Genomic DNA, 22,148 nt, shown 5'->3' with positions numbered 1-22,148 from the left:
ACTTGTATTGGGAAATCGTTGCATCATCGCAACGTCAAGAGTCTTCTCGTCTCGACGTCGCCTCTGCTTTGTGTTTCTGATGGCTTCGTGTCATTGCAATGTTGTGTGAGTCCTCATCGCTACGTCGCCCCTACTTTGACTCTGATTTGACCCGAAAATGTGAGACACACTCCACATGAAAGAATAATAATTTAATACAATAATAAAACTACACTTTGATATTCAAAAATTTTAAATTAAATTATAACTCTAAAAATATTTTTTGACATCTCAGTATAGATCAATGTGTTAAACAAAAATAAAAATAACATTACATATATACCTAATTTATTCGTAACTTTCTAACCCCTAAAGCGGAAGATATTTTACAATTAAGCACGTTTGAATTTATATTTTTCAAATTATTATAAAAATAAATACATCAATTAAACTACGACTCAATTGATAAATGTTTGGTTTGTTTTCTAGATAAGGATAAAATTAAAGGAGCCCAAGAATTGACTTTCGTTGCTTGTAATAATTGTTTGTTGTAAGCAAATATTAATCAAAATTAAATAATGAAATATATGAGATAACATCTAGCTTTATTTTTCCAAACAATTTTATTGGGAAATTTTGCTAACAAGTACATTAAAAAATTTTAAAATATGAAATTAATCTTAAATAATATATTAATTTACAGAATTATTTTAAAATACATCAAACCATTTCATGGGCACTAGTCCAGAAATGTGTTTAATAACAAAATTGTTTTATTGGTTGACTACTGTAATTTCTTTTTTTTTTAAATAGTTGACTTTAAGCAATTGTCAACTCTCTTATGTGTTAAACATAATGGGTGAGCTGATGGAGCAACTATGCTTGACTGGAAAAGCAATGTGGCACATAATCTATAATTTTATAATAACAAGATAGCTTGATAAGATTTTAAATTAGTTTATTGCTTCTAAAATTTGTTCACCTTTAGGGATTAAGCTTTGTTGAAAACAATAGCAAAATTATTGGGAATTTGTCTATCTCAAGCTGATGCTTACCCATAAATCCAAAATTAAATCGATGTGACATTTAAATAATAAATTCAATTGATTTAATTGAAATGCAAATGTCTAATATTTAATATTCAAAATTTATATTAAATATGTATTGCTTGTAATTAGTTAACAAAGTGTGTATTTGGGTTAATGTCTTAATGGTCTTAATATGAGGTTAATTGTTAAAAAAAAGATTAATATATTATTCAGTATCCGAGTTTGATAGTTTTTCTAATCTGATATATGTGTTATCTTTTTGGTTCAATGTAGTATTTGTATCTGACAAATGTTATACGTTTTGGTAACCGAAAGTAACGGTGTTAACTCTTTTGTGTTTAATTGGATAAAGAATTAATACAAGTACCACTTTAGAAAAAAGTGTCACACTTATGTACCAAATTATGTATTAAGCCTTTTCGAAATTATTGTTTTTAGATAATTAGATTATAGCATATTTGCGATGTAGGTGAAAAATAGATTTATGTAATATACATATTTATAAAACTATATAAATAATAAATGAGGCTTTGGTTAAAATGATAAAGTACTAGTTTTGAAGACTATAGAGGCTTGGGTTTAAATCTTATTATTTGTATATATATTTTTTATATAAAAGATATAAAATGATAAAAATACCCTCAAAATAGTACAATTTACTTCATAAAGCAAATGTATTTTAATCATTACGCACAATGAGTTGCTGCCCGGTTGACTCGTGACATCAACTCAATCAAGTGCTTAATAATAGATAGAAATCTTATCACAAGCGTATGCATGTGAAAACCATAAGTTTAGAACACAAATGTCTGTTTAAACATAACATACATAAATAATGAACCGTATGGTTTGAAACTAATTAATAATAACACTTAAAATATGTACGATGTTAAAAGGAAAAAATAAGTTTAAATTTGTTTATCATGGTATTGTCATCAATCTTGAGTCGATATCAAATTAACTTGTAACAACAACTCAATCAAATATATTTATATGTATGGTAAAAATTGAAATGTATAAAAATAATAAAATAAAGCTTTAATTGAGTGGTGAATTAAAGGTTTCATCAACGCAATCAGTTTGGTTCAAATCTTATTATATGTATATTTTTATTGGTTTTTTAAATAAAAAAATTAAATTACCATCAAATAATATAACTTATTTTAATTACAGGAATGTATTTTTGTAATATTCTAACTGAGATGGTGACCCGGTTGAGAGCTGACACCAACTTAGCAAAATACTTAATAATAATAATAATAATAAATTAATTAATAGGGATTATTTGTTCCTTGTGTGAACAATACCAATTTCTTGCTACCTTGAACTTTAATTAAACTATAAATATTTTGATTATGGACAAAATTTGATTTAATTGATGTTACTTAACAATAATTTCAAGAGACTTCAACAATTTTTTTTTGTCTTTTCTTTTAATTTTGGACCTTAAAATTCAATAATATATTGCCGACTCTATTCTTGAAATGATTTTTGATGACATAAACAATGATGTTTTATGCATTTATTTTATTTATTATTATTATTCAATTATTATAACATCAAATTTTATTAAAAATTATCATAAAAAATTTATTGAAAACTACTGGCATAGAAATACAATTTGCTTAAAGTGTTGTCTGGACTTAATCTTGAAATTAGTTTGGAAAGATCTTGCTTGAGACTGTTTTCATATTTAAGTTGTTGGCAATTTTATTGAACGGCTTATATGGGTTATGCTGAATGTATAGATGATATTTAGTCTATTATGGAAGATTATACCACTTAGGGAATTATATATCGGAGATTGGATTGGATTGAATTAGATTACCCAATCAATCCCTTGGCTCGTGGATTTTAGATTGGATTGAATCTCTAGTCTTTATTTACTTTGTTTATTATTATAATGTATTTATCTTATTATATCGTTGTATTAGTGGGATTGATATAGATCTACATATTTAAGCAAGTCTTGAAATAAGTTTATATAATTGAGATACTTGTATAAATTAATGTACTGAGAAAATTAAGTACTTAATTTGTTTTTGTAAGGAATTATATTGTATGAGTGTATTTATATTACGATTTTACTTATTGAATTCACAACATATCAAGTCTTCAAGTTACAAAGGTGAGAAAAATTATCACGGTGTGTGATAAATCAGGATCACTTGTTGTTATGGTTGAAAACAATAAATATTTCTGATTAAACTAGACTCCGTAAGCATAAAAATATCAAATTAGATAAACAACTTTTTTATGTATCGTGTATTTACTGCTTTTCATAGCGAAAGAGTGCCCACTTTTTTAGCACCACTTCACTGTGCAGTGTAATTCTAAACAACTGTTTTGTTTCATCGAAAAGCAATCACAAGTATCGAAAAATTTTCATATTCAAAGTTTAACCCTATAGAATTTGGAGGTAGAAAGCTTTACCATACAGGTCCTTATGGAATCTGGACCAGCCTCTACGTAGAGCAAAACCACCGCAATTAAAGCAGTCGTGTGCTACAAGAAAAGAAAAAGGCTAAACCTCAACAGGCAATCCAATATGCAATCTACAATTCCATGGCTGTACCGAGCTTTTAAGCCCTAAGCAACTAAGACTTTTTTCTCTTTTATTCAATGCTAAAATTTGACAAACTACTCCAACTGATAGTTTCTTATCAACTACCAACAAGTGTTGGATAAATTAATACAGGGATAAAGTTAAATTTTTTCTTAAGAGACGGATTATGTTATATATTTTTATGGAAGTTAAAACATAATTTAATCATTATATAGACTTATATTTTTTTTACGGTTTTTAGTATTCAAACAAAATTTTATTATTTTTGGGTGAAATTATAATTTTAACATATATTAAAATTTCCAATTTTAGGGGATTAGGCCCCTACTTACCCATCCCTTTGTCCCTGAAGACATGTTACGCTCTCAAAAAAAAACTTGGTTCAAACTTTAGAAACGAGGTTGTTGAGAGTTACAGCTATGAACTATGAAAAGATAATTTGTATGTGCCATAAAATGGATACGAAAAATATCTTAATTTTACAGAGGAGGATAGCCTCATTTCAATTAGGATTGTTAGGGCATGCACGACTAGAAGTTATGTTATTTAGACTTAGGATAAGAGTTGCATACACATAAATGGCACAGAGTAGCAAGAAATCCAGCAATACAAGTCATAGGCATTGTAGAGTTGACAATCAGGCTGCACATGCCTCCTCAAAATTTAAAATTTCAGTCATCAAGTTTCTATCCATCAGAAGAGGTACAGTCCGCAGAACAAGTGACTTAACAAATAAATCATAGGTAACAAGGCATGGAAACATGATAATAATGTCAAATGAGGCACCCCCAATGGTAAACGGAGAAGAATCAACGGAAAAAATGGTTTTGAACTAATAATGCAGATTATTGAGTCCTGCATGGTTTACTTGCAACTCTAATTTACAGCCATCTATTTCCGAAACCTGAATATTAATAATGCTTATATTTTCATCATTACATAGCTTTACATTGAATCTAGTTGGCCTGCAATTTGAGGTATGCAATTCGAGCTGCATCACTTTTTTGTCTAACATCCTCATACATTTTCACCGAGGCCTCAGAAAATTTGTTTAGTTTATCGAGAACCCGAGTCAAGCTTGCCTGTATGCAGCACAAGTTTGAAGATACGTCAGCAGTTGTGTCACCGTTCGTTAACAAGTTAAGACCATCTCTGCTCTCTGATTCTCCGTTGTTTGCATCAACTGATTTGTCTTTCTTCTGTTGTTGTTCTAGTTGTTGGTCCATTAAGTGACAAATATCGGATAAGAAAGCTTTGATGGCAGCACTAAGTTCCTCGGCTGGTAAGGCCTTTATCCCAGCTGACCATTCACGACACAGAACGAATATCGGTGGTCCAAATCCCAGATATCGATGAGGTGAGAATGGATACCGATTCTTAGAACGTTCCTGAGGTTCTATGATGCAGTTTTGCAGCCAACAATTCAGAGCTTCTAAATAAGATGCATGGCTATTAACCCAGTCTGTAAAGCTTACGCCAAAGCACTCAATCTCTTGCTGAAGTTGCACCATAATCTGCCTGCGTGCATCTCCTTGTGGCGCATCCGTCGAGTTCCTTGCATGGTATGCCAGCGAGATGGTGATGTACTGTGAATGATGGCATTCAAGCATGGCCTTCCACATCCTAAGAAACCTACAAACACAAGCATAATTGTAGTCAAGATACGGATATCAATGATTCAGAAACCTCGAGATTTTCAAGTACTCATGATTTAAAGGAGCTTACCCTTGAGTTAACTCTACAAGTTGTGGCTGCAGCTCTTCATCTCTCATTTTCTCGATCCTCTTTGATATAGTATTAACAGAATGAAGTGCTACTCTAATTCGGGAATGTAGATCCTTAACGACTGCCCGCGTTTTATCAATCACTTGGGTGCTAATATCCTTAGCAAACTGGTGTCTGAGCTGATCACATCTTCGATCATACTCCTTCCTGATAGATTCACTAGCCTAACGGATGGAAAGAAGCAAGTCAATAGATTGAAGGGCAATCTACATATTAGATCGCTTAAAAGCAAAGCTACTAATACTAACATATACCGATTAAACTTAATTAATACTCCTAAACTTTGCTAATTTCTATTGAGGCATGAGCTAATGTGTTTGCTCACCTGCACTTGTTTAAAAATTACCTAGAAGCATGTTTCTTACCATGACACGAAAACTCCCCTTTCTAGTTCTTGAGGAAAGAAAATGTTGAAATATAAAGCATATAACAAACAATTTGAACCTGATATTCTCGGAAATTAAATGAAAGAAGCATCAAGGAGTAATAGCACTTGCAGATAGAAGAAAATGAAACTAATATACACATTCAAAGATAGAAGCTAATCATATTAGCCACACACTATTTCGGAAATTAACAAACATTTCCTTCATTAGTTGCAAATAAGACAATTGACTTATGGCAATGAAAACCGTCAATGAACTTAAAAGTTAAATTCACGAAACCAACATTGCCTCCAAATTTCAAGCATATGCACAATATTATACCGAGAAGATATTCAAAATTAAATATGTCAAAGTGGTTTGAATAAGAAGTACCTTCACTTCATCATAGAGTTTTCTTTCCCATGCATAAAGTCTGTCCAAGGTGGATGAATGACTACCGGAAATCATGCAGAACTCTTCAACAAAATCACTTCCACTGTCATCAGCATCGTCTTTAGAGGCCGTGGCTAGTGGATTCCTTGATGAAGAAGACCTTGAAGATGCTGACCTCTTCCAATGTATGACTTTGGTTACATGTTGCACCGGCTCTACAAGATCATCGCATGAGAAAAGAATGATACATTTCCACGGCACGAGTTAATGACATAATCAGTAAAATGAAAAAAACATGTAAAAGTTCCACAAGTTGAATAAGAAAGACCGTCCTTCGATTGACTGTTCGTAATAAAGAGCCATGTAAAGCGAGAGCTTACCATGAGAAACCAGACCAGTCTTTCCACGGCAGCAAACAGGTTGCAAAGCTGCCAGCAATGCCGAGGATCCCCCTACAACAGTTGATTTTAACATAAGATGTTTGCAGATGAGGAATCAGTAGTGTATGCGGCACAAGCATTGAATAGACAATAAAAGAACTCGAATCCAAATTTAAAAGTTAAATGAGGATTACCTTCGGCTTCAGAATATCCAACCCTGATTTTGTTAGACTCAAGCATCCGGGAGACTTCCCTACCTGCTTCTGATGCTCGGAAGAATCGATGTTCGATATCCTTTATGCTTGAAAGAAAATCCTTAGCTCTATGGGTTATAAACTCAGAAGGATCTTCCCTTTCAGTAGATAAATCTTTATCTGCCATTGCTTTTCCTTTCTTCGAACTCGATTGTTCGAGCCCACTTTTGCTCATCAAAGTTTCACTTGGACCACTGACATTATGATCCACCTCCTTGTCATTTATCTGCCTAGTACCACCATTTCCTCCCCCTAATCCAATAAAAAATGTATCATCCTCCATTGATCTACCACGGCTATACTTACGAGTTGCGGAACTATTCGACATTTCAACAGCTTTTCTCTCTGATTCCGGCCATTCATTCAACTCATTGTTTTCATCCAAACCACCATGATCAAACCCTTTATTCCTAAACTCTCCCCACCCTCTCAAATCCTCAAAATCCAAATCAACCCCATTATTCCCCATAAATCTAAAGCTCTCACTATCATCAACAGGATCAAAAAAATCCCAAGAACCAGACTCAAAAGGAGGAGGTGGGGGCGGTGGCATTGCCATTGCCATTGCCAATGACTCATCCTCTAAACAACCACCACCATTATTAGGATTAACCTTAACAGTCAAAGCAGCACTATTCCCTGCTCTCATGTAACTCAAATTCGTGGTTACCGGAGAAATGGGACTTTCATTCTCCAATGGTGAATCACAAACATCAGCTCCTAAATGAGAAGGAGATGGTGAAGGGTATGAAGAATGTGAAGGGGTTTTATCAGGCTCGGTAGCCGAGGTTAATAAAGAAGACTCTATCAAAACCTCAGCTTCAGCAAATCTTCTTAAAGCTATACCAATATTTCTAAGAGATTGAACATAAGAAACATGAGCAGCCGCAAGTGCATACCTTGAATCAATAGCTTGCTTTATGAATCTCCTCCTCTCTTTACATAAACGCAAGGCTTCATTTTTATCAGCTTTTGAGCTTCCACTACCCATTTTTTTCCCCTTTTCACCAACAACAAAACGATCTAGTTCATGAAATTAATATCCATTTGGAGCAAGAACAAAAAAGAACCCAACTTTGGGTTAAGCTTGATGAAACCATTTTAGTAAAGAAAACCCATTTCTTGGAGCAAGTGGAAGATATAGCCAATGAGAAAGTTTGCAGAGATTGCCGCTAACCCAGTGATGAAATTGAAAACTTTTTTTTGTTGTTGCAGAGATTTGTGAAGAAGGGAAATGAGAGATGAATGAAATGACAGAAACAAATGAAAGAAAAAAACACTAAAACAGTGAAAAAAAAGGAATCTAAATATTTAGTGGATACAGAGAGAAGGGGAGCTTTTGCCTCGTTTTGTGTTTCAATTTCTTGTTTCATTCATGTTAATACTAGTTCTGTTCATCCATGTGAATTAGAGAGGTATGGATGGTAAAACTACTACTGAGGTTCTTCTACAATGAGTTAAATTTAATTATATTTTATCTTTTTTACTTTAAAAAATAAATTATTAAAGAGTAAATTAGTTTTTTTAATTAAAATTTTATTTATTTTTATCGTTAAAAATTAGTATTGTTGATGGAATAACTAGATAATTACACCTCACGTGCCAGATGTACCTCATGTCGACATATATAGATCAGCTTTTAATAGAAGGACCAATTTGTGATTTGATCTAACATACATGATTAATTTGCTTATTTTTTTAGTAGAGAAGACAAAATGCAATCCGACTCATGGTACAAGGACCTTTATGATACTTTTACCGTTTATATAAGTCGGGTTAAATGCTAGTTTTAATATTTTAGTCACAAATTTATTTTGTTTACATCAATTCAAATAGTTTATTTTATTGTTTAGAAAATATTTAAATTTAATCATAAAAATAAATAAATATTAAAATAAAACAAATTTTATTATTTTTAAAGAGTAAAACGAATTAAACCGAATCAATCCAAGTTAAAAATATAAACTTAAAACTCAACCCTCTAATATGAAATTAAGAAGGGTTTAATTAGGAAATATAGTAAAGATAAGGATTTAGTTAGGGAATAGTAAATTTCTTCTTGGTTTAATTTTTTTAAATATTTAATTTTTTTAAAAATCAACTCAAATTGAATTAAATAGTTAATCTCATATTTAAAAGGTAAGTAATATGGAATGTAATTATTTTATTTGATGAAACTAAATATTTGCCTTTAAAAAATATTTATTTTTAAATTTTATTGTTATATTTATATTATTTAGATAATTCTTTATAATGGCTAAATATTAAAAATGTTGTTATCAACAACTTTTATTACTGTTAAATTTCCTGTATTATAGGCTTTAAGATAAAAGTAGCATTTTATTAAAAATAATTAGTATTATTTGGTGTAGTGTTCTGATAAATGTGTCAATCCGAAGAATACCTGTGCTTTTTTACATTGAGAAATGTGCAGGTTGACAGATTTGCCCTTTCATGTTTCCCGAGGGACCCGTCTAACGGCTCCTTAAAATCCGGGTTTTTTGGGGAACTGTCTTCTCCTTTTTTCCTCTTCAGCTCTACATAAATGAAAATGTATAGGTTTATTATACTAGGGTTTCGTATTCATTTTTTTTATTTAATAAATTATTTTTTAAAAATTTTTGCTACCTTAAATGACATATATCTCTTACTTTAAACTACAAGTGTCGAATACTCTTTTAGTATAAAAATTTTACATATAGAATATAAAATTTTAATCAATTTAATTGATCGAAGTTAAATTAATCCGATTAGATCGATTATTATTAGAGGTTAATTATTTAAATTAGTTATATATAAAAACTCGATCAAACCAATCACTTGTTCGTATTTGTCCTTTAGAAAAACATTACCTTTCATTAAACAATATTAATATATTAATTTATTATATTATAATGGTCAATTGAGTTTTATCTCAATTGATTTGAGAATTGTTGTCAAAGTGTATTATCCTCTTATTTATAGGTTATGTTTTATTTCAACAATAAATATTAATTTTATTTCAACGTGATAATATTAGATTTTCTATTTAATACTATAAGGATTAATTTGATCAAAACCCTATAACAAATCAAATTTGGCAAATATTTTTATGTAAATAAAACAGTCTTAATTAAAAATAATAATATTAATAAATAAAAGAAAGAAAGAAAAGAGAATGATTGAGTATGGGTTTTGGATTTGTTTAGAAAAGAGTATTTATGGCGGTGGAAATGGGCCACTGTCGGAAATTTATTAATAATTAATTAATTATTGTAATGATTGTCTTAAATCACATATCAATAGACTTTAAACATTTGCCAAAAGGGCCGAAAGGAGGGAAATTTAAAAAAAGAAAAAAAGAAGATAACTTTAATAAAAGAGACAAAAATAGATTAAATAATTTTAGAAATTTTTGTTAAAAGTGGAAAGGAACATTGGAACACATGTTCTGCTGTGCACCATCAAGTGCAAAAATTTAAGGGCCATTCATCTATTTTATCTTATAGAAATTTGAGAAATTTTCTTAGTTTTAGGTTTTGCCTAATGTCAATTCTAAGATTTGGCTGTTCGGTAACTTTGATCTTTTAGTTTTTTTAAACACTTTAACACTTAGTGTTTTTTTTTTGTCAAATTGATTTATTTTTAACGGATATACTGACGTGGTAATTAGTTAACTAACGGTCAACATTAATTGTTAATGGGGCAGTTTAAATGTAATCAAATGTGATATTATTTTATCTTATATGTCACATCAGTAAATGATTTTAAAATTATTTTTTTAATATAAAATTTTTTAGATTTATTAAATGCATATAAATTTCAATTTTCACAATTTCTTCTTCCCCACTGTTTCTTTCCATCGTTCCCTATCATCGTCGTCATCTCCAATCTTCTTCCCCATTGTTTCTTCCTTCCACAGCTTCTTCAAGATTTAATTTGATATTTCATGTAAAAATATTTGAAGATTTCATGAGATGAGGAAAGATCAAACGTTCAATTTGAGATTATGCAAATCAAAGAATCAAAACTATATATATACAAACACACTAAAATAAAAAGAAGAAAACTGAACATCACCGTTGAAATCAAGAATTCTTGGACAAGTTTGTTTCCAAAAGAAGAAGATAAATCTAGTTTTCAGAGAGAAACCATGGGCATCATAAAGTGAAAAGACTTTACCTCGCTTGTAAACTGAAAATTGGAAGTACAGCGAGAGAAAAAAAGAAGAAGGTTGATTTCTTCATGGTTGGGAATAAGCAATTTGGTTCAAAAGACCTCGATGGAAGCGGAAACCAAAATGTTATTCTCTTGGATGGGAAGTTAAATAAATGAAGAGAAATGGTGAGAAAATATTGGGTTATTGTATTGCGGGGGTTTGGGGCGTGGTGATTCAACAATGGGAAAGTGGGTTATATTAGGGATAAAGGGCGATGACAGATGGGTATGGTGGTTTTATTAGGGGCAATGGGTTTGGTGGGAGGCCATCTGATGAAAATGAACTATTAGGGGGCAATAGTAGTGATGAAAATGAATCAAAGATTCGGTTGAAAAATAGAGGTCACTTGACGAACAGAAAATATGATCGGAGACAAGGAAGGTTAAGGCTCAAGGATGGATTTTGAGGTTTTCAAATAAACAACAGGGAAGAAGATCGAAGACGATGACGACGATGGTGAACGATGGAAAGAATATTAAATTCAATTCAAGCTTTTTTTCATAACTTTTTTCCCTATAATTTTGCTTTTCTTTACATTATCAGTTCATAAAGTTTACAAAAGTTATCATAATTTATTAATTTTCAATAAAATATATATGTGAGAACTTTTTATTTCGATGGCTACCATAATACATCACATAATGTTTCATATTTTCATGAGTAAATTCACGGATATATTTTGATTTTTTTTTCCTGTTAAGTGAACAAAGTAAGTGCTCTCTTAATCTAGTTCAAAAAACAGTGACAACCTTTAACTTAAATCAACGTGAATCATCATCTTCTCAAAAAATCGCCTTCCATGCCTTCAATATGAAATGAAATTGCCAGGTTTTCTTGATATAAACCAATAAAAAAAATAAATCTCTTTATATATAAGAAAATTTGATCACATTAAAGGTCTTGAAAATAATCATTGCTTGATGGGTAAATCACATTAAGACTACTTGATTTAGTCTTTTTTTTCAATTATAATTTCAAGATTTACTGCTCACATTTCTCTCTAAAATGTGTAATACATTGATTAAATATATTAAATGTAACACCCTAAAATAATGTGAATTTTCTCTTTAGGTTATGTCAATAAAAATGTCAGTGTTTTTGTGTTAATGTGCTCTAGTTGCTCACTAAAGATCTAAGGTTTAAGTTATACCTTTTGAGGTTTTGCCTATTCTTTAATTGAATTTTTAGAATTGCATGTATCATTTAAGTTAGATTCTCTGCATTAAGGTTATAAAAATGAGCCTATTGGTTCAATAGTTAAGCATTTGTTTGTGTTAGTGGTCCCATGTTTGAATCTCTGTATGTGCATTGAGGGATATTATTTTTGCACTTTTCCATAATACTGATTTTAGGAAATTTAAAAGAATTTCTTACGTTAACTTCTCTCTTTCCTTCTTCCTTTTATTTATTTTTTCTTCTTTTCTTTTTTCTTCTTCCTTTTGGCATTGTTCCTAAATTTTCTTCATATAACGTTCTGTTGAGTTAATCCTTGCATTGTATCGCTCTGTTGGTTGTTTCTGTGTTTAAAGGTAAGATTTAATCGCAGAAACTTTAGTCGTTATGTATGAATTGTGAGTTTTTTAATCCGAAATGAGGGTGTTAATTGTTGTTTTGCTTTGTTTGTTTGTGACTACAGAAGCATAGGGGAAGGTCAAGAGACGCCTAACGCTTCTCTCATTGTCTAGAATTCGATTGTGTGCTGTGAAACCTCTGTAATAAGCCCAATCTACCCGGGCCCGCATGCAAAAATAAAGACCCAATTTTTTTACAAACCCAATACCCAAATAGCCTAATAGACCCAACATTTAACCCTAGCCCAATAACTAAATAGCCCAATGCTTAAATAAAAAACAGAAAACCCTACTAGCAGCAAGTAGCGCCGCAAGCCCCCGCCTTCAGCGCCTCCAGCAGCATCCGGACGCCGCAAGTTTCGGCCTCCACGCATGCCAAACTCTCCACGCACCTGCAAACACGGACTCAGAGAGTCCATTAGCGAAAATATAGTGTAAAACAAATAAGTTTTAGGCTATATAAAGCCGTTTGATTTTGTAAAAAGGGAGACAAAGAAATCAAAAAGAGAACTCATAATACAAGTTTTTTAGGTGAATCGCACCACTTTTTTTTTCTTTTGCATTTTACGTTTTTTATTGTTTTTGTATAACTAAAAGTAGAAAAAAGAGAAAAGGGGGTTACCCTCATTTTGAATCTGCTCAAGGGCAGTTAAAAGCCCATCGTGTCGCCTTTCCGATCACCATTCTCGGTGAAATCGCGGCGGAGGCGCGTTGCGGTGGCGGCGCGAGGACGCTAAGGGTGAAACCCTAGCAGAGCAAAAGGGGGGGAATTTATTTTTTTTTATTTTTTTTCTTTTTTTCATTCTATTAAAATGGTTTTAGAAAGAAAAATCTGTTTTAAATAACAGATCAAAACGGCGCCGTTTTGAATGGCCAGACCCGCGTGGTGACCCGACCCAGAGGGGAGGATCCGCGCGTTCTGACGTCAGAGGGGGAATTTGCGCGATCAGTCCTCCCTCTTTTGCGCCATGTTTTATTAAACCAATTTTTGTTTTTTTTAAGTTTAGCCCAAATGTTTCTGTTTCTGTTCACTTTAGTCTATGCCAATGCACAGCGTTTTGGGAAGTTGGGTTATTGCCAATCTAGTCCCCCATGTCATTCGCGTGTGGCACTTTCATCCCTAATTTTGTTTTTAATCCCATTTGCTACCCGCTAACTCAATTTTAATCACAATGTGACCTTTCTTTTTTACTCAATTTATTACCCTTTTGTATTATTATTTTATTATTACTATTTTTTTGTTTTATTCCCGTTATTAATGTGTACATTAAGTTTCATTTGTCTTCTTACATATGTATATTACTTTATAATATATATATATCTATACATATATTGGTTTTTTAAACATGCTTATTTTATATATAATTTTCTTTTTTTTCCTCTCATATTTTTTACAAAACATATATTTTGTGAATTTCATTTTCAAAAATGTTTTTTCGTAAAATACATGCATGCGCATTTGTTTTATAAAATATATACATGAATATATTTATACATATGTTTTTCCTTATATCCTTATTTTATTTACTTTTTTTATATACTTTATATTATATATGCACTTATACGTTTTATTCTGTAAATATATATATGCATTTTTTATATACTTTTATTTTATTTTTAATACATGTTTTTGTTTGTTTTATTGGGTATATTTCATTCCTTCCCTTTGCATGAATACTCGTATATGTGTTAGATATATGTGTACATATGTTTGCAACTTTATTGTTATATTGTATTTGTATATATATATTTGCAAATATTTATTCGTGTATGTTGAAAATTAAAGGATCTGTATCATATTGTATATTAGCTCTTTAACATACCCTTTTGAAAATATATTTTGGTTTTAACCCTTCATCAAAGTTATTTTCTTGATTTAAAGGTTTTTTTTGAATAAAAGTATTTTTGGAAGTTTGGGATTTTCGAGGGAAATTGAGCCCTAACGTATTGGGTTCTGATTTTCTTTGTCAATCCTAAATGACCGAGAATATTTTTATTCAAAATGCATAAAAATCATTTTTGGGAACTTAACTTGTTGTGCCCTAACGTATTGGGTGTGGCATGTTACTTTCTCGAAATGAAGATTTTCGTATAAAATAAAAGTGATACTCAAGTTTAGGGAATTATGAGGAATTGTACCCTAACGTATTGGGACTTGATTTCTTTACATGACTTGAACAATTGGTTATCCTTTTGCAAATTTCATCATTCAAGCTTATTTTAAAATCTTTTTAACTTTCGACACAAAAACATCAAATAATCAATTTGGTACCGATTTTGGGCGTTACGAGGGTGCTAACCCTTCCTCATGCGTAACAGACTTCTGAACTCGTTTTCTCAAAATTCGTAGACCAACATAATTTTTAAGGTGAGCCGATCACACCTTAATAAAGGATCGGTGGCGACTCCAGTTTTATTTTAAAAAAGGTCGACAACTAAATTTTTTGTTAAAAAAACGGTTTCGACAACCTCCTAAAGGTAAAAAGGCTATTCGTTGTAAATGGGTATTTAAAAAGAAAAAAGGGACTCCAAAAGTTGAAGAACCCAAATATAAAACAAGGCTTGTTGTAAAGGGTTACAATCAAATTCCAAGAGTAGACTTCACAGATGTGTTCTCCCCAGTTGTGAAGCATAGTTCGATTCGAGCTTTGCTTGGTATTGTGGCCATGCATGATTTGGAGCTTGAGCAGTTAGATGTAAAAACTGTATTTTTGCATGGAGAACTTCAGGAGGATATTTACATGCAACAACCAGAGGGTTTTACAGACTCAGAAAAAGAGGACTATGTTTGCTTGCTGAAAAAGTCCATTTACGGTTTAAAACAGTCATCAAAACAATGGTACTAGAGGTTTGATTCCTTTATGACTTCTCATAATTTCAAAAGAAGTAATTTTGATAGTTGTGTTTATTTGAAGAAAAACAGTGATGGTTCTTTTGTGTATTTACTCCTTTATGTTGATGACATGTTGATAGCAGCAAAAGATAAAGGAGAGATAAGAAATGTCAAAGCCCAACTAAGTGAAGAATTTGAGATGAAAGATTTGGGACCAGCAAAGAAGATACTTGGTATGGAGATTCTCAGAGATAGAAAAGCAAGTAGATCGTACCTAAGTCAGAAGGGGTACATTGAGAAAGTTCTTTGCAGGTTCAATATGCAGAGTGCTAAGCCTGTTAGTACTCTTTTAGCAGCCCATTTTAGACTTTCATTGGCTTTGTCTCCATAATCAGATGATGAGATTGAGTACATGTCACATGTTCTATACTCTAGTGTAGTGGGATCTCTCATGTATGTTATAGTTTGTTCAAGTCCAGATTTATCATATGCAGTCAGTGCAATTAGCAGATACATGGCGAATCCTGGTAAAGAACACTGGAAAACAATTCAGTGGATTTTAAGATATTTACGAGGTACTACTGACGTTTGCTTACAGTTTGGAAGAACTAAAGATGGAGTCATTGGGTATGTTGATGCTGATTTTGCTAGAGACCTTGATAGAAGAAGATCCCTCACAGGTTATGTTTTTACAATCGGAGGTTGTGCAATCAGTTGGAAAGCCACTTTGCAAACTACAGTTGCTTTGTCTACCAATGAAGCTAAGTACATGGCGATTATTGAGACTTGTAAAGAAGCTATTTGGTTGAAGGGACTCTTTAGTGAACTCAATGAAGACCTTCAAATTAGTATAGTATTTTGTGATAGTCAGAGTATCATCTTCCTTACAAAAGATCAAATGTTTCATGAAAGAACAAAACACATTGATGTTCGGTATCATTTTGTTCGTGATATTATTGCTCGTGGTGATATTGTTGTGAGCAAAATTAGTACTCATGAAAATCTTACATATATGATGACTAAGTCGCTTCATATAACCAAGTTTGAGCATTGCTTAAACTTGGTTGGTGTTCATTGTTGAAGTTAAAACCTTAAGGGGTTTTATGGAAGAGGTGAAAAACTTGTTCGTTGAGAATTCATGTCAATGTAGAGATTGTTAGAGTTGTGTGACCTAAATTCTAAGAGATTGCTTGCAAGTCAAGTTAAACAAAATATATCTTCTTTCTAGAAGATTTAGTATTTATGAGTATAATATATTTAGCATTTATTAGCATAATATATTTGACTTTGATTAGAATTAGGCTTTTTCAACCTATAAATAGATGTAGTCGAAACTCCTTTTGTAATCATTTGAATTTGACATAGTGGATTTTATTCTCCTTTGCCTGTGGTTTTTTTTCCCGAAAGGGTTTCCACGTAAAAATCTCTGTGTTCTTTATTTTTATTTCTCTTTAACAACGGTCATTTTAGATCAAATCTAAAATATTAAAATTTGAACGATATTTACATATAATACATGAACTAATAACATAAATCAACCCAAACCAAGTTGTACAGTATACTACAAAAACGAGCTAAGATTTTTGAAGATACGAAAGGATAGAGATCATCAACTTTATTAACAAAGTGGGCAAAATTGAATTCATCACCTTTAAAAGGATAATGTTTGAATATAAGTTTTAACTTCATAAATTCACATGATACCCTGCTATATCATGTAGGTATTATTAAAGTACTTTTATTTTATTTTATTTTACAAAGGACAAAGAACTATGGGAACTTTCAACTTTCTTTTTAGTCCTCCTCTACCTTTTTTTTTAAGGGAAATGAAGTATATCCATCACACTTTGCAAGGCTGGATAATGTTTGTGTTTTTCATCGTATTTTCTTAGCATTGTATGTATGTTAGAGTTGTGTGACCCAAATTCTAAGAGATTACTTGCAAGTTAAGTTAAACAAAATATATATTCTTTCCAGAAGATTTAGTATTTATAAGTATAATATATTTAGCATTTATTAGCATAATATATTTGACTTTGATTAGAATTAGGTTTTTTTCAACCTATAAATAGATGTAGTAGAAACTCCTCTTGTAATAATTCGAATTTGACATAGTGAATTTATTCTCCTCTGCCCGTGGTTTTTTTCCCGAAAAGTTTTCCACGTAAAAATCTGTGTGTTCTTTATTTTTATTTCTCTTTTCTTTGCGATATATTGTCATTACCGACGTTCTATTTTTACATATATATTAACATGCTTACATGTAGTTAGATTGATTTTGAGTTTGAATTGTGAACAGAGAATATGAATATTGGGTTTTTTTTAATGGGGTCGGATTTTAGATTTAATTGATATTAAATGTGATTTTTGGATGTTAAGAAGTTAGGTAAAAAAAAATTTAAAAAGAGAGATTGAATTAATATTTTTGGCATAATTATAAATTTGGTTTTAACATTTATATTTTTTGTCAATTTGGTCATTATGATATTTTTTAGTTTAATTTGATTATTAGTCTTTCAAAATGAGTCAAATCATATTTTTAAAATGAAAATACCAACTACAATATTTATTTTTTAGTGATATTGACGTGATAACCCGCAAAGCAATCTATGTGTATTTCATGTTGGTTTGACATTATTTATTTTATATGTAATATCAACAAATAACTTAAAAATTATAAAGATGTTCCGAAAAATAAAAATAAACTCAAACTGAAAAATATAAAAAATTCAAAAAATTGGTAAATTACATTATCAGTTTTTTTCATATTTTTGTATTAATAAATTACATTATTGCCATTACTATATATTATTAACATTAAACTTAATTATTAAGTTGAGCTCGAGTTTGAACTTGAATACAAAAATTGGTAAATAAGCTTAATCGAGCTCGAGCTCCAGTAGCTCGATTATATCTCAAGCCGAGCTTGAACTTTGAAATAGATGTTTGATCGAACTCGAATCAAATATCAAACTTTAAATTTTGAGTCGAGCTCGAATTCAAGCTTGATAATATTTGAATTTTACTCGATTATACCCTTCCCATACATGAGTATGTGAATTTGAGGTTATATTATATATATAAATAAAAAACTCATAAAAACAACCAAGTTTGATGAATGATCACCGAAGCCACTTTAATTTATTTTTTTTCACTTCAATCACATTAAGACCTAATTTCTTCTCACCAAATTCTTTTTCTTTATCACATCTTTAAATCCACTTCTGCATTTGCATCTTAGGAAAACCCCTTTTTTCTTTTTCTTTTTGCAAACTTCGATGATTTTAATTTTTATTAAATATTTCTATATGTTATATAAAGTAAATTATATTAATTTGAAAGTATTTTAATAAATTTATTTTTATATAAAAAATTAAAAAAATTGTTAAAATAAAGAATGTTGAAATATATTATATATAATAATTTAAAATGTTTGCAAAATGCAACCAAATAAAAAGGGAATTGGCAAACATGGAAACTGTTGGGCCGGATCAATCTTCATCCACACATACGAAGGTATAGGGCAGCAAGTGCTTAATGTTCAGCAAAATCTTTTTCGGGTTACAGCCCGACCCGTTTACAATGAAAGGAATTTGAACTGTTTTTGGCCCGACCCGGACATAATATCAATTATCAACAGGTTTAAAATTTATGAAAATTATATTAATAACTATTGGGTGCTGCTCTAATAATCTACATGTTAATCATACATACAAATTAACCATGCGCATATGTTACATTATGGGCATAAATTATATCCATATTATATAAATTTAGTTTCTGTAAAAATTAAAAAGGATGAAAGAAACTTTGATATGTTATTTTGAGATTACCCTAAATAGAAATAATTTAAAAAGTTAAAAAATATCATTGATTGTTTTGAAAGTTTTCATTTAAGTCATTAAATTATTCAAAAGTTTTCATTTGAGTCATTGAACTATTCGAAAGTTTTTATTTAAGTCACTCGGTTGTTAATACGGGAGGTCAATACCCATCGGCGAGTAGAATGCAATACTTTAGATCCAAGTCATTTTGACGATTAGTGTTAGAGAACAAAGAAGAAAACTGTTTGGATTTTGATTCGTAAATTCGTGTCGTTTAAAATATTTCATGAAAAAATTAAATTATAAAAGAGAATGAAAATAAGAGCTTTTAATTAGTACATGCGGTATTTATTAAAAATTACATTTAAGGTGCTAACGATTATTTAATTTAATGGAAATGCCATCGAATGTAAATCCTATTCTATCCGATTATACATTGTAATATTGATTTGGGTGGTAATTTTTTTGAAACATGTATGGACCCAAAAACCACAATTTCCAAGAAAATAAAACCCATAGTTTCTTAGGGTAGCAATGGTGTTGTATCTAAAAGAGTGAAAATGGTAGCATGTCGGCATAGATTCAAGTCTATCTCGCAATAATTGATGGAGTTTGTTGTGCCTACAATTTCCCGATAACAGAGAATAATTTGGCCCACACGGTCACAAACTGGCTTATTGCCAGTGCCGCTACTATATGTACTTATACCTACCATGGACCTACCTCAATCCCCCACTAAATTTTCAATTCAAGGTTCACGATCCTGGGCTTTCAAATATCTTTCCTACAATTAGGCCTACTAGGATTTTCCAAGTTTCTATTGTTCTGGTAAAATTTGTTTTAACACGGGTTTGAATGGATGAGGCGATACGTTTAGTTTATTTTAGGTATTTGTATTTTTTTTATATTTAATTTTTTTAATTTTCAAATTTCAATATTTATGTTCAATTATTAAAATTATTATGGTAAATTCACTGATTTGACACATTAAAAAAAATTCAATCGGTAACTATGTAATAAATATTTGTACATTGTTAATGAACCCGCTTCAATTTACTCAAATTTGCAATCTCTAAGAATTTAGAATATCATCCGTGTCAATTGAGTTAATAAGGGTTTTTATTGGTGTGGGGTGATTAGACATTGTTAATGAACTCGAATTTAATAAAAGAAGTTCAATAGTGCTAGCATTTGGACTTGAATTTTTAAACTCAAAAGGTGGAAATATTAAATTTCTAACAATAAAAGTAGAAAAACTAAATTCCAAATATGCAAGGAGTACAATGAGTTGAAGTATATTTCAACCTTTTTAAATATATTTCCCCAAATTTATAGTTTTTTACATGTTTCAATTTACTCCAACTTTCAACCTCTAAAAGTCTAGAATTATTGGTGTGAATTGAATTAATAGAGAATTATTAGGGGATTAAAATGTTAAATGTATTCAATTAGCCTAAAATTATTATAGCAAGACAATTAATGGGTTTAGTTCTAAACTCTAATAATAGAGGATAGGGAATTGAGTGTAAACTAGGCTAGGTGACTAGTTTTAGCCAACTCTCTTGAGCTTTGCATATATAATTTTTTTTCCAATATCATCCTTTCTATTTGTGTCTACAAATGGATTAAACCTTAAATTCAATTGTTTTATATATAAATAAGTGTATTAACTGATGAAATTTAAATCTCATGTAATGACTTGACGATTAAGAATATTTACCGTCTTAGGTGTAGTTTAAGTTCAAGTTGCGCTAATCGCGTTTGTTGTTTAGGCCTATAATTTATCAAAAAAATTATAAAATTTAATAATTGGATCCATATATGTAAAACTTGTCAAAATCTCATAGGTTCCCCCCTCAAAAACTAAAGGGCTAATGAAGTTGACTTGTTTTTTATTTTTTATTTTATTTTTCATAGTGCTATTGAAATCTTATCCTTTTGTCCTGTTCCTATTATACTACCCATTTATGCATTATTCAATGTTTTTAACAATTTTGAGATATTAAAATGTGGGATTTCTTTTTTAGATTTATTATGATACTGGAACACAAAATTTGAATTGATTCGGGTTAGATGGGCCGGTTTCTATTGAGCCCGTGCATTGATCTCGTAGACCGAGCTAAAAAAAGACTAAGTATTTATATTTTATTGCGAAATCACGTATGAGATTACATAAACACGTGTTAAGTTTAAGGTAAGATACCATGAAATTTACCTAGCACGTCAAATCAATAAACATTACCCGTATCATATAAATAGATAAATACCACCATCCAAGAGAGATAAGGAAAAACACTCAACAGAATTAAAATGATATAAATTAAGAAATTACAGATTTATAAAGAAAGTAATTGTATTTTATTTATGTAAAATAAATATATAAATTTGAGATTAAAGATGAACAAAAAGAAAATGTATATGAAAGAAATTAAGCATAAATTTGGTTTGGTGAAGTGGAATATAAATTGGGTCACATAAGAAGGAAATAGAATACCTTTACCTTACTAAGAAGTCATGTTGTTGTGGAATTGGATCTCCCCCATGGAAAGGAATTCCAGCTGTAGGAATGGGATGCGTTTAATTCTCTGCCACTGGAAGGTACCTTTTTTTGAGTGTTCAATCAAAGCAAAGTATTCAATATTTACTCATACCATTAGGGATAGCAATGTAGGGTGTTGGATTTATTTTTTCTTAATTAATTTATATATATGGTTTTGAATTCGATTTTATTTAAAATATATTTTTCGATCTTGATTTTAATTTTAAATTGATTTCTTCGATTTTACCTTAGTTTAATACAGTTGGAGTATTTTATTTATTATTGAAAAATTAAAATTAAAATAAACCGTCAAAATTTTGAAAATTAAAATCACATAGATAAACTAACCAATTTTCCTAAAAATAATTACTTTTACCTCGACTTTATTAATGGACTCTGTCATTAAAACGAC

General features: G+C 30.5%; 1 protein-coding gene and 1 long non-coding RNA gene across 2 annotated transcripts; both read right to left on the bottom strand.

Annotated features, from left to right (window-relative positions):
* Positions 1–4,405: 4,405 nt before the first annotated feature.
* On the bottom strand, positions 4,406–8,185 carry LOC107950471 (protein ALTERED PHOSPHATE STARVATION RESPONSE 1). The gene is made up of 5 exons (XM_016885317.2): positions 6,712–8,185; positions 6,518–6,589; positions 6,138–6,352; positions 5,320–5,543; positions 4,406–5,226 (listed from the first exon to the last, which is right to left on the bottom strand). The coding sequence occupies exons 1-5, from the start codon at positions 7,760–7,762 to the stop codon at positions 4,551–4,553; spliced, it is 2,238 nt and encodes a 745-aa protein (XP_016740806.1). The 5' UTR covers positions 7,763–8,185; the 3' UTR covers positions 4,406–4,550.
* A 4,375-nt stretch (positions 8,186–12,560) lies between these two features.
* LOC121215310 (uncharacterized) lies at positions 12,561–13,333 on the bottom strand. The gene is made up of 2 exons (XR_005911065.1): positions 13,163–13,333; positions 12,561–12,932 (listed from the first exon to the last, which is right to left on the bottom strand). It is a non-coding gene; the product is annotated as an uncharacterized lncRNA (long non-coding RNA).
* Positions 13,334–22,148: the final 8,815 nt, after the last annotated feature.

This window comes from Gossypium hirsutum, chromosome D03 (genome assembly GCF_007990345.1).
Source record: "Gossypium hirsutum isolate 1008001.06 chromosome D03, Gossypium_hirsutum_v2.1, whole genome shotgun sequence".
NCBI lineage: Eukaryota > Viridiplantae > Streptophyta > Magnoliopsida > Malvales > Malvaceae > Gossypium > Gossypium hirsutum.
This window is presented reverse-complemented; position numbering and strand designations above follow the sequence as displayed.